The 10,982-nt window shown below is 38.5% G+C and overlaps 1 protein-coding gene across 1 annotated transcript; it reads left to right on the forward strand.

Moving 5' to 3' along the window:
- Nucleotides 1–7,486: 7,486 nt before the first annotated feature.
- On the forward strand, nt 7,487–10,659 carry LOC140805480 (uncharacterized). The gene is made up of 6 exons (XM_073161751.1): nt 7,487–8,522; nt 8,762–8,881; nt 9,024–9,680; nt 9,827–10,062; nt 10,279–10,388; nt 10,482–10,659. Exons 1-6 carry the CDS (start codon nt 7,487–7,489, stop codon nt 10,657–10,659), a joined length of 2,337 nt encoding a protein of 778 aa, XP_073017852.1.
- The last annotated feature ends 323 nt before the right edge of the window (nt 10,660–10,982 follow it).

A 10,982-nucleotide genomic window follows, 5' to 3' on the forward strand; every position in this document is an offset into this window, starting at 1 on the left:
CATCACTTCCAGCCACATGGGGAGCAAAACGAAGCAGAGTAGAGAACTTGGCCACGTAGTCCTCAATGTTTAACTGGCCTTGTTTCAAGTTTGCAAACTCGGCTCCCTTATCCTTCCTATAAGATACTGGAAAGAATCGCAGATAAAATTCAGACTTAAACACATTCCAGGTAATGGCCGTACCTCGTTGTTCCAATGCCCTTCTAGTCGTGATCCACCAGTGTTTAGCAACGTCATGCAACTGGTGTATTATCAGTTTCACCCTCTTTTCCTCAGTGTACTCCGAAGATTCAAACAACGATTCAATATCGTCCAACCAACTTTCACATTCCACGGAGTTCTCCGTACCTTTCAAAGTCAGTGGATGAAATGACTGAAATCTTTTCAGCAATTTCTCCATTGCTGTAGGTGTCACATCCATGGGAGGATTCGATGTACTCCCTTGTTCTGGCATTCTTCTTGGAGGCATATCTGAAATCAAAAGGATTAGCAATCCCAACCCAAAGTTCTATTTCAGTCCTCCTCCGATCATCTTACTGCTGATCCAGAATCGGCTCTGATTCGATCTCAATAATACATGTTATCAAATCAAGTCAGATAAACAGATAAACATGCATTATAAAGCATTAAATCATGCTAGCAATCAAAAGCAGGAAAGAAAATCTCATTCTACCCCGCTCACTAGCTCCTATCTCAATCTCAAGGATCTATCGCTCTGATACCACCTGTTGTGGGGACCCGGACGCTAATCAAGTTCTTAATCATAATTGGGACTAATTAATTAATTAAAACAGGGTCTAATTTTTTTTTTTTAAAATACGGAACGTAGTGAAATCAAACTCATATACATATCAGTATAAAATACAATACAAGTCCTGTACTGCATGCATTCAAAATAAACTAAGGTTTAGCAACTAATGTCAAGTGTTCAACCCTATCTCTAATCCAAGTCCGGAGCCTCCACTCTAATCACGATCTCTCCTCATCTCCTGGACCCTGATCCTGTCCCACCTGTTGTCAAGTACACATACAGACAAGACAACAGCCGGATAATTCCAGTGAGAATATAATCCCAGTATAAATCAATGAAACATGCAATCATATAAACAATATAAAGCATGTAATCAGGTAACAGATATATGTATCAAAATCTGAAACATAATCAATAGCAATCTGTCGACATAATTCTACAGTTCAGACTAGACTCAATCCTAGTCTAGGGATCCCGGTTTCCAGATGTGGTATTCCTATATCGAATTCCGTAATAGAAGGAACCGTATTCCTATTACTCGATATAACCAATATCCTGGTATTCCTATATCGAATTCTGTAATATACGAATTCCCATTTCCTATTACTCGATATAACCAAACATCCGGTGTCCTGACCTATCCGTCATGGACTGTAACTCAATCGCTAAAATCCTATCTTGAGACATCGTGCAATGTGCCGTGGCGATACCACCACTATCCGGCACTTCTGTCACAAGATAACTCGTCTAATACCTGTCATCTAAAATCAAGAGAACAAGTATATCATCAATTCAATGCAAATATCAATGCAATAAAGTAAAGTATGTGATTTAGGGAAACTCAAGTCCAAACCGACTCAAGTCCATCTCCCAATACCACATTGACTTATACCTTTCTTTCGTCGGTTTCTGGCGCAGTCGATGTCCTGAACTCACAGCCTGTCTGGCAATGACAATATCAATAATCTCATGTCAATATACCGTTCAACTCAATAACAATCTGATGAATCTGGATTTAATTCAAATCAACGGTATAACGGTACAATTTCAATATCCCCGTCAATACCAATTCAACAGATAATAGTTACAATCCATAACTCATATCCAATACAATCTGTAATCCAATCACAATTCAGATCTGTCTGGTATAAATCAATATACCCTAAAAATTCATAACAATTCCATAATCAGTCCGTTTCTTAGTCTGACTTCGATTCTATAATGTCTCATATGTCAAGAACAGCATATATGAGTTCCATTCAGTTCTGACAATATCATAATTCTAAAACATGTCAAAACGTAGTAAAACTTACGTCAAGTTGTAGCCTACGTCGCTAGGAACTCGATACCGAAGTCGGATTCAAATTCGGACGGACGGATTTCTCAGAAAAGGCGTAAGGATTTTCTCCTTTCTTCTTCAGACCTTTCTCTCGATTTTATGTTTTGAAAACCGACTTGCATGTCTATATATATATCTAGACAACTCGCGCATGCATCATGGCAAGTGGCTCATTTTCCGCACAACACGCAACACCTGCACCGCGGGTGCGGTCTTGCACCCCGGGTGCGGTCTCGTAAGCACTGCGGGTGCGGTCACCCTACGGTTTCGATGCACAATATTTCCCGAAGCACAACCGCGGATGCGGTGCTTCCTAGGTCGCTGGTGCGGTGTCCCCCCGGCCTCATCTTCACCATTTCCTTTCTAATTCTTTTCTCAATGTCCCGATTAATCCTTTTGTAATCCTATCAATTATAAATCAATAAATACAGATTACTGGGATTAAATTTCCGGGCATTACATCTGTATACAATGATCATAGTTCTCTGAATATTTAACACAATCTTCAATTATTCAATATAATCAATCAAGTGCTGCAATATCTAAATCTCACTGGTATAACAAGCATAAAATCATCAGAACATCTCTGAATATACTGAAACATGACAAAGAGCAATACTAAATCAGATATAACTCCTGGTCGGTACTCTTTTATTGATCTTTCAGTTCATTCTGTATCATTCTGTACATTCAATGTCATTCTATGCTGAATTATAAAACAACAATCAATATCTGATCTGAATTCAATTCTGAAATCTATCTTTCTGATATAAAGCAATTCTAAAATCTTATCTAGGCAAGCATCAGCCAATTCGGACATCATTAGCAAATTTGCCAATACTATGCTCGATTTCAGTCAATATACTGAATACATAAAGATACTATCTGTTCCTTTCTGTATTAATCGAGTCATATACAATACAGATATCAAAGGAATTTGAAATCTAGAATCCTTACTGTGAAATCTCTACTCATCAGCCATATCTGATCTGAATCTTATACTTTTCTGACTGGAATCTATAATAGTTCTGTACTTGTTTAGCATATTAATATCAATAATGCGGTCGAATCAGAAGACACAAGTACATTATAATCTAACTCAATCTTATTCTTATCTTACTGTAGAAATTTCTGATATCAACATTTCCTCAAAAAGCAAGGATATCAATACTACAGTACATACAAACCTAACAGATACAACATATCTCCATGCACTCAGTCAAAGATATTCTTAACAAATGCATTAGTATATATCAATACATATGCAATAGAATCATAAAGAATAGTACCTGTTGTGAATTCTGGGTCTATTTCTCAAATAAACCATGTTCCCTAAGATCTTCGAGACCATCTCTGGGGACAAACTTTAGCAAAATGCCCCAGCTGTTTACAAATATTGCATCTACCAAGCACTCCTTGGCATTGCTCTGAGGAATGTCTCCCTCCGCAAGTCCTGCAATAGACATCAGTATGGCTTGGACTCGAACCACTTGAGCTAGAGGAGCCACTTCCCAACTTCTTGAATGGCTTCTTACGAGTTTTCAGCAAATCTTGTTTCCCACTCGTACTGCCACGCTCATATCGAAGAGGGGATTGCTGTGTCTGGGGTTGCTTCACACACAGCCGTGTCAATTGTCTAATCAGACTTGCCTCAGCTCTCTTCGCTCTACTCAAGATATCCGCAAAATGGTAAGGTCGCTGCAAATTCATGAATGCAACTACCTCCGAATTCAACCCTCTGATGAACTGATTCACTATAGCTTCATCATTTCCAGCTATCTGAGGAGCAAAATGCAGTAGAGTAGAGAATTTGGCAATATATTCATCAATATTCAATTGACCTTGGCTTAAATTCTCAAACTCTGCTTTCTTGTCCTCTCGGTACGAGACTGAGAAGAATCGTCGATAAAATTCAGTTCTGAATATTTCCCACGAAATCACTGTACCTCTCTGTTCCCACATTCTTCTACTGGTAATCCACCAATTCCTGGCGGCTTCTCGTAACTGATAAGGTACCATTTTAACTCTCTGTTCATCCGTACAATCAAGTAAATCAAACAAAATCTCTATATCATCAAACCAATTCTGACAATCTTCGGATGTCTCGGTACCACTCAGAATCGGCGGCTGCAATAATTGAAATTCTTTCCTTTTTTCTTCTAGCTGGGTTTCGAATGCATCCATCTGTTCAGAAGAAGTACTGCCCTTTTCTGAAATTCTTTGAGGCGGTATATCTGATAATCAAATAGATTAGTACATAATCTATCTCAGCCCTCCTCTGATCATATACCTCTGATCCAGACTAGGTTCTGATTCATGCTTAACAATTACATGCTGCAATCAACTCAGATACAGACAACATGTAATAGGGAAAGCAATAAATCATGCTAGCACACATCATGCAAATCAACATTAACGTAAATCTCATGCTAGCAATCACATGCAAGGAAGAAAATTCAATCTACCCCGCTCATTCTCTTCTATCTCAATCTAACTCAGTCTAAAGGATCTATCAGTTCTGACTATCTTAATCTAAAGGATCTCTCGCTCTGATACCACCTGTTGTGGGGACCCGGACGCTAATCAAGTTCTTAATCATCGTTGGAATTTAATTATCTGTTCTGATAAACAGGGTCTAAAATTTTTCTTTGTAAATTATATAACTGCGGAAGGTAATGGAATCTAAATACTATATATGTTTGTATATAAAATACAATTCAGTATTAAAATACAATAATGTACAACATTCTAATCTAAGGTTCACTACTAAAATTCTAGTAGTAAAATCCAATCTACTGTAAGTCCGGAATCACCACGCTAAACTCGTCTTCTCTCATCATCTTCGTGACCCCGATCCTGCCTCCCCTGATGTCATTCACACATACAAACAAGACACCAGCCGGATAACTCCGGTGAGAATAAATCCCAGTATAAAACATGGTAAGCATGTATATAAACAAACTAATTCATAAAACATGTGATCCTGTATAAACCAATATATTTCATAATCTATGAAATAAATCAAATAAGCATGTAACTCAAATCAGATAAACATGCATATAAACGATCTAAATCATAAAAACATGCTAGCACAACTGGAAGCAATAACGATGGGTCCCATGATCTAGGAGCCACATCCATATAAGCATGAAGTCCTAATCAAATCATGTCTAGACTTGACTCGATCTATAACTCTAGGGATCCCGGGGTGAATAAGACGATCTATCACCTACCCTACCACTCGGGGTGATTGTACGTCTTATTCCTAGACTTCGGTCTGATCTGTATCCACATCTACAATAGGAGAGGTGATCTTCTCCTAAGCTGTGATATCACCGAACGTCTAGCAGTCTGGCTGATCTCCAAACTGTCCTATCTTAAATGCATGAATACAATCAGTAAACAAAGCATAATCATATAAAACATAAACAAGAATATAGTATGTGATTTATTGGGCAACTCAAATAGTGATCTCAATTGAGTTGTTTCTTCCCGAATATCACATGAATTATACCTTTGTCGTCCCCGTCTGAGGAAGACGAAGTCTCGAAGTCCAGTCTGTCCATCTCCGATCTGAAATGACAAAATCAAATACACTGTATCAATGTGTAGCTCAAGTCACAATCTGTTCTGATCAATACTCAACTCAGTACATACTCTGATCAATCTGAACAAAACACAATCTGATCATATCAACAATATCACGATATAATCTAAATCATATCTGAATCTGATCACTCTATTCCAGCATATGAATATCTAACAAATACATCTTCCGAGATGCTGAAATACAAAACACAGACATACGATATTCTTTCTTCGATCTGACTTCACATATCTACTGAATAATCTAGCCAAACATACAAGAATGCTCATCTATTCATTCTTAAATCAAGAATACTACCATTTAGTGTGAATTCTCAGTCAATATCTTCTAAAATTCATACCAATTGTATAATCAACTTATTCTTAAATCTGTCTTCAATTCTACATTGTCTATGGTAGTAGAAACACCATATCTGAATCCCATGCAATTCTAGCAACATCATATTCTCAAAACATCTCAAAACGTAACGAAACTTACGTCCTTGTGTAGCTCAAGTCGAGAGAAGCTCAAAATTGAAGTCGGATTTGAATTCTGATAGACGGATTTCTCACAATCGCGAGTTTAAAAGGCGTAAGGATTTCTCTCCAAAACCTCGACCTTATTCTGATTTTTCTGAGAAACAGACGCGTCATTCGAACCTATATATACTGCATGCAACTTCTGAAACGTGGCCTCATTTTCCAAGCAACACGTATGACCGCGGGTGCGGTCGTGCAAGGAGCGCGGGTGCGCTCATGCTTCGGCATTATCCTGATTTTCTGAAATTCACCACCGCGGGTGCGGTACATCTTAGACCGCGGGTGCGGTGTCGCCTCGAATAAAATTTGCCAACTTTGTCCCTGCACCGCGGGTGCGGTCTTGGTTGCACCGCGGGTGCGGTGTGGCTTCGGCCTTTCTTGCAAAAATCCACAATTGCATGACCGCGGGTGCACTCCTGTTCTGGGCGTGGGTGCGGTCTTGCAAACCCTATTTTCTCATGCCTTTTCTTCCATCATCGCATGTCATACATTCTCATATCTTCGGAGTCTCACGTTAATGAAGATTGATAATCTTGGTTATCCATTCTGTAATTCTTGGGCCTTACAGTTAAGAAATGGTATGGATTCCTTCTTTACACTATTGTATATGTACTTGTTATTTAAAGGTCTACTTGCTGAGTTTTATAACTCATTTCAGTTATGTTCATGAGATGCAGATACAGGTAACCGAGATTGATACGGCGGGGTGTCGAGACGGAAGAAAGAAATGTGCCAAGCTTGGAGAAAGGGTGAAATGATTATTTTGTCAATGGATGGTTTAAGAAAGTATTTTTTTTTGTAATGGTTGGAGTTGGCTAATATATTTTGTTGTAAACCACCTGATATTTTGGGAGTTTAAATTTGTCTCAAGTATTTTGGTAATTCAAATGGAATGCTTTTGATTTTGTATATCTCTATATATTAGTTGTGGGAATGTTTTGATGTACTGGTTTTATTGCTTGAGACAGGTGGTGAGTTCCTTTTATGGGGAAACTCTGCCAAAATTTTTAAAGTACATACTTTCCTCCAAGTCTATTTTTTTAAAGCTTCCGCATTATAGAGTTTATTATTTTAAAACCGGTCAGGGTGTCACATTTAGTAATATCAGAGCAGACGTTTTTCGGACAAATGTTTGGCACATGACTTGTTCTGTTGGCGACACTTCGGTATGTATATTTCTGCATCTCATTGATGTACTGATATGATGATAAGTATCTTTAATGGTATGTATATTATTTAAAATGATTTTAAATTGAGATGGAATGTAGGAGATGCCATCTAAGAGGAAATTTGTAGAGGGAGAAGATAGTTCCTCATCACGAGTTGTTGATGAGTTTAGTAAGTTGCTCAAGGAGCAAGCCAAAGTTCATGGAGATCAGATCCAACAGTTATTGAGAGTGCAGAACCCAGTTCAAGGGAGAGGTAGAGGTCTTGTGAGACAGGAGCCCAGTTCAGAGGGAGCGTATGAAAGATTTAAAAGAATGAATCCACCTGAGTTCGTGGGAAGTGCGGAACCTCTTATAGCTATGGAATGGGTTAAAGCTATTGAAGCAATCTTTGAATACCTGCACTTTGAAGATATTGATCGAGTTAGTTGTGCAGTGTTTCTTCTAACCAAGACTGCACGCATTTCGTGGGAAGCCACGAAGGTAACTGTCAACGTTCAAACCCTCCAATGGAATGAGTTTAAGGAGCAATTTTATGACAAATATTTCTCCACGAATGTCAAGAATCAGAAAGTGAAGGAGTTCTTGGAACTAAAGCAGGGCAACTTGAATGTGAATGACTATATATTGAAGTTTGAAGAAGGTTGTCTGTTCGTTCCTTTGATTGCTTCAAATGACAAAGATCGAGGGGAACACTTCATGAGAGGCTTGAGAGCTGAGATCAGGAGGGATGTCAGAATGTCTAAGGCCACAACGTACAAAGAGATCGTGGAGAAAGCCCTTTTAGCGGAACATGACGAGAAAGGGATTGAGAAGGAAAGGCAATTGAGAAGACAGAGCTTTAATCAAAAGATCCAAACTTCGAGTCAAAGTTGGAAAGGGAGATATAAAGGAAAAGGAAAAGAAGAACGTCGAGGTAAAGCTCCTATGGTTCAGTCTGAGACGAATAGGCCTTTATTTCCCAAATGCAACAAGCCACACAAGGGTGAATGTCTCGTAAGGAGCAACAAATGTTACAAATGTGGAGGTGCAGGTCACATTGCCATCAACTGCACCCAATCTTTAGGCCGAGGACGAAACCAAGGGCGCATCTTCTTTTTGACCAAAGAGGGTGTTAATCTAGATACGTCGGTTATATCAGGTACTATTATGATTTCTGGAAATGTAGCTCTTACTTTAATTGATACTGGAGCTACACATTCTTTATGTCTGAAATTTTCATGAGATCGTTGGGTATTGCACCTATATTTGAACCTCTCCAGTTTAATATTGTGCTGCCTTCGGGTGATGTGATTTGTCCTACAAGTGTGATTAAAGCTTGTCCTATTCAAGTGAATGAGAGACTCTTATTTGCTGATTTAATTGTGATTCCTATGATAGAGTTTGATGTGATTTTGGGTATGGATTGGCTATCATCGTATCGTGCAGTAATAGATTGTGTTGAAAAGACGGTGCGATTTTCGACAGAGGAAGGTGACAACAGGGTCTTCAAGCGTTCAGGTACTTCGCTTGAAACTTCTTTTATTACTTGTTTAACGGTGAATAAGATGTTGGTTAAGGGGTGTCAGGGATTTCTGGCGTCAGTAATGGATGTGAGTAAGGAATATAAATGTGGATGTGAATGATATTGAAATTGTTCGAGATTATGCGGATGTATTTGCCGATGATGTGCCGGGGTTGCCACCTGATAGAGAAGTCGAATTTTTCATTGATGTTGTACCTGGTACGGCTCCTATTTCTAAAGCCCCTTATCGAATGGCACCGACTGAAATGAAAGAATTAAAGAACCAATTGCAAGAACTATTAGATAAAGGCTTTATTAGACCAAGTTCTTCACCATGGGGGGCGCCAGTGTTGTTTGTGAAAAAGAAAGATGGGTCACTACGTTTGTGTATTGAATACAGAGAGATCAACAAAGTTACAATTAAGAACATGTATCCTTTGCCACAAATTTATGATCTTTTTGATCAATTACAAGGGGAAACGGTATTTTCTAAGATTGATCTGCGATCAGGATATAACCCATTGAAAGTGAAGGAAGATGACATATCTAAGACTGCTTTTCGAACTAGGTATGGTCATTATGAATTTCTGGTGATGTCTTTCGGGTTAACAAATGTGCCGTCAGTTTTTATGGATCTTATGAATCGATTCTTCAAGTCTAATTTGGATAGTTTCGTCATTGTATTTATTGATGATATTCTGGTTTATTCGAAGACTCGAGAACTTCATCGAGAACATTTGAAAACCGTGTTGCAACAATTGAGGGATAACCAGTTATATGCCAAGTTAAAGAAGTGTGAGTTCTGGTTAGACCAAGTGACTTTCCTAGGCCATTTTGTTTCTAAAGATGGAACTACCGTGGATCCACAAAGATAGAAGCAGTGAAGAAATGGCCTATTCCTACGACAGTTTCTGAGGTACGAAGTTTTCTTGGTTTGGCAGGTTACTATCGTCGTTTTATAGCCGATTTCTCAAATATAGCCTTGCCATTGACCACATTGATAAGAAAGACAGTTAAATTCGAATGGACCAATGAGTGTCAACAAAGTTTTCAGGAGTTGAAGGATAAATTAACATCGGCTCCAGTGTTATCACTTCCAGAAGGAGTTGAAGACTTTGTACTGTTCACTGATGCTTCTAAGAAAGGACACGGTGCTGTATTGATGCACCGTGGTAAAGTAATTGCTTATGCTTCCCGTCAGCTGAAGGATTATGAAAAGAATTATCCGACTCACGATCTTGATTTGCCAGCTGTGGTATCCGCTTTGAAGATCTGGCGACATTATTTGTATAGAGTAAAGTGTGAGATTTTCTCAGATCATAAAAGCCTTAAATATCTATTTACTCAAAAGGAATTGAACATGCGTCAGAGGAGATGGTTGTAACTTTTTCAGGATTATGATTGTACTATTATTTACCACCCTGGGAAGGTGAATGTAGTGGCAGATACATTGAGTCGGAAATCAAGAGTTGTGTTGAGTTCTATGATTCAAAAACCTTTATTGTTGGACTTGCAAAGGAATGAGATCGCTTTGGTCGAGAAAGGTACGGTAGCTCGACTTTCAGTTTTGGTGATTTGACCTACTTTGAATTACAGGATTAAAGTTGGACAATTGAATGATAAGCAATTACTGGAAATGAGGTCTAATGCTGAGCTGAAAGGAAATTCTGAGTTTGGTTTAATTAGTAATGGGTTGATGACCTTCAGAGGTCGAATTTGTGTTCCTATCGGCAATGATATTCGTCGAGATGTTTTTATTGAGGCGCATACCTAACCATATTCGATACATCCAGGAAATACCAAGATGTATCAAGATCTTCGTCGACTCTTCTAGTAGCCAGGTGTAGGGCCCAAACTCTGTACACGTATAACCCATGCATTTATTTAAATTGTTAATGCATTTACTTTAATTTAAAATGAGTTTTCGTGGTGCAGGATTTATTTAAATGCATTATGTGATGAACGTTAAAATGTTTTTCGAGTATCATGTTTCAGGAGATTATTCGAGGTGGGATCGAGGAAAAGACCGGTGACGATTTTGGCAATTTAGAATGTGGTATTTTATTTTAAGATTTAGGATGGGGCATTTTAAATAAA

The sequence above is a fragment of the Primulina eburnea genome, chromosome 11 (assembly GCF_022965805.1).
Source record: "Primulina eburnea isolate SZY01 chromosome 11, ASM2296580v1, whole genome shotgun sequence".
In the NCBI taxonomy this organism is placed as follows: domain Eukaryota; kingdom Viridiplantae; phylum Streptophyta; class Magnoliopsida; order Lamiales; family Gesneriaceae; genus Primulina; species Primulina eburnea.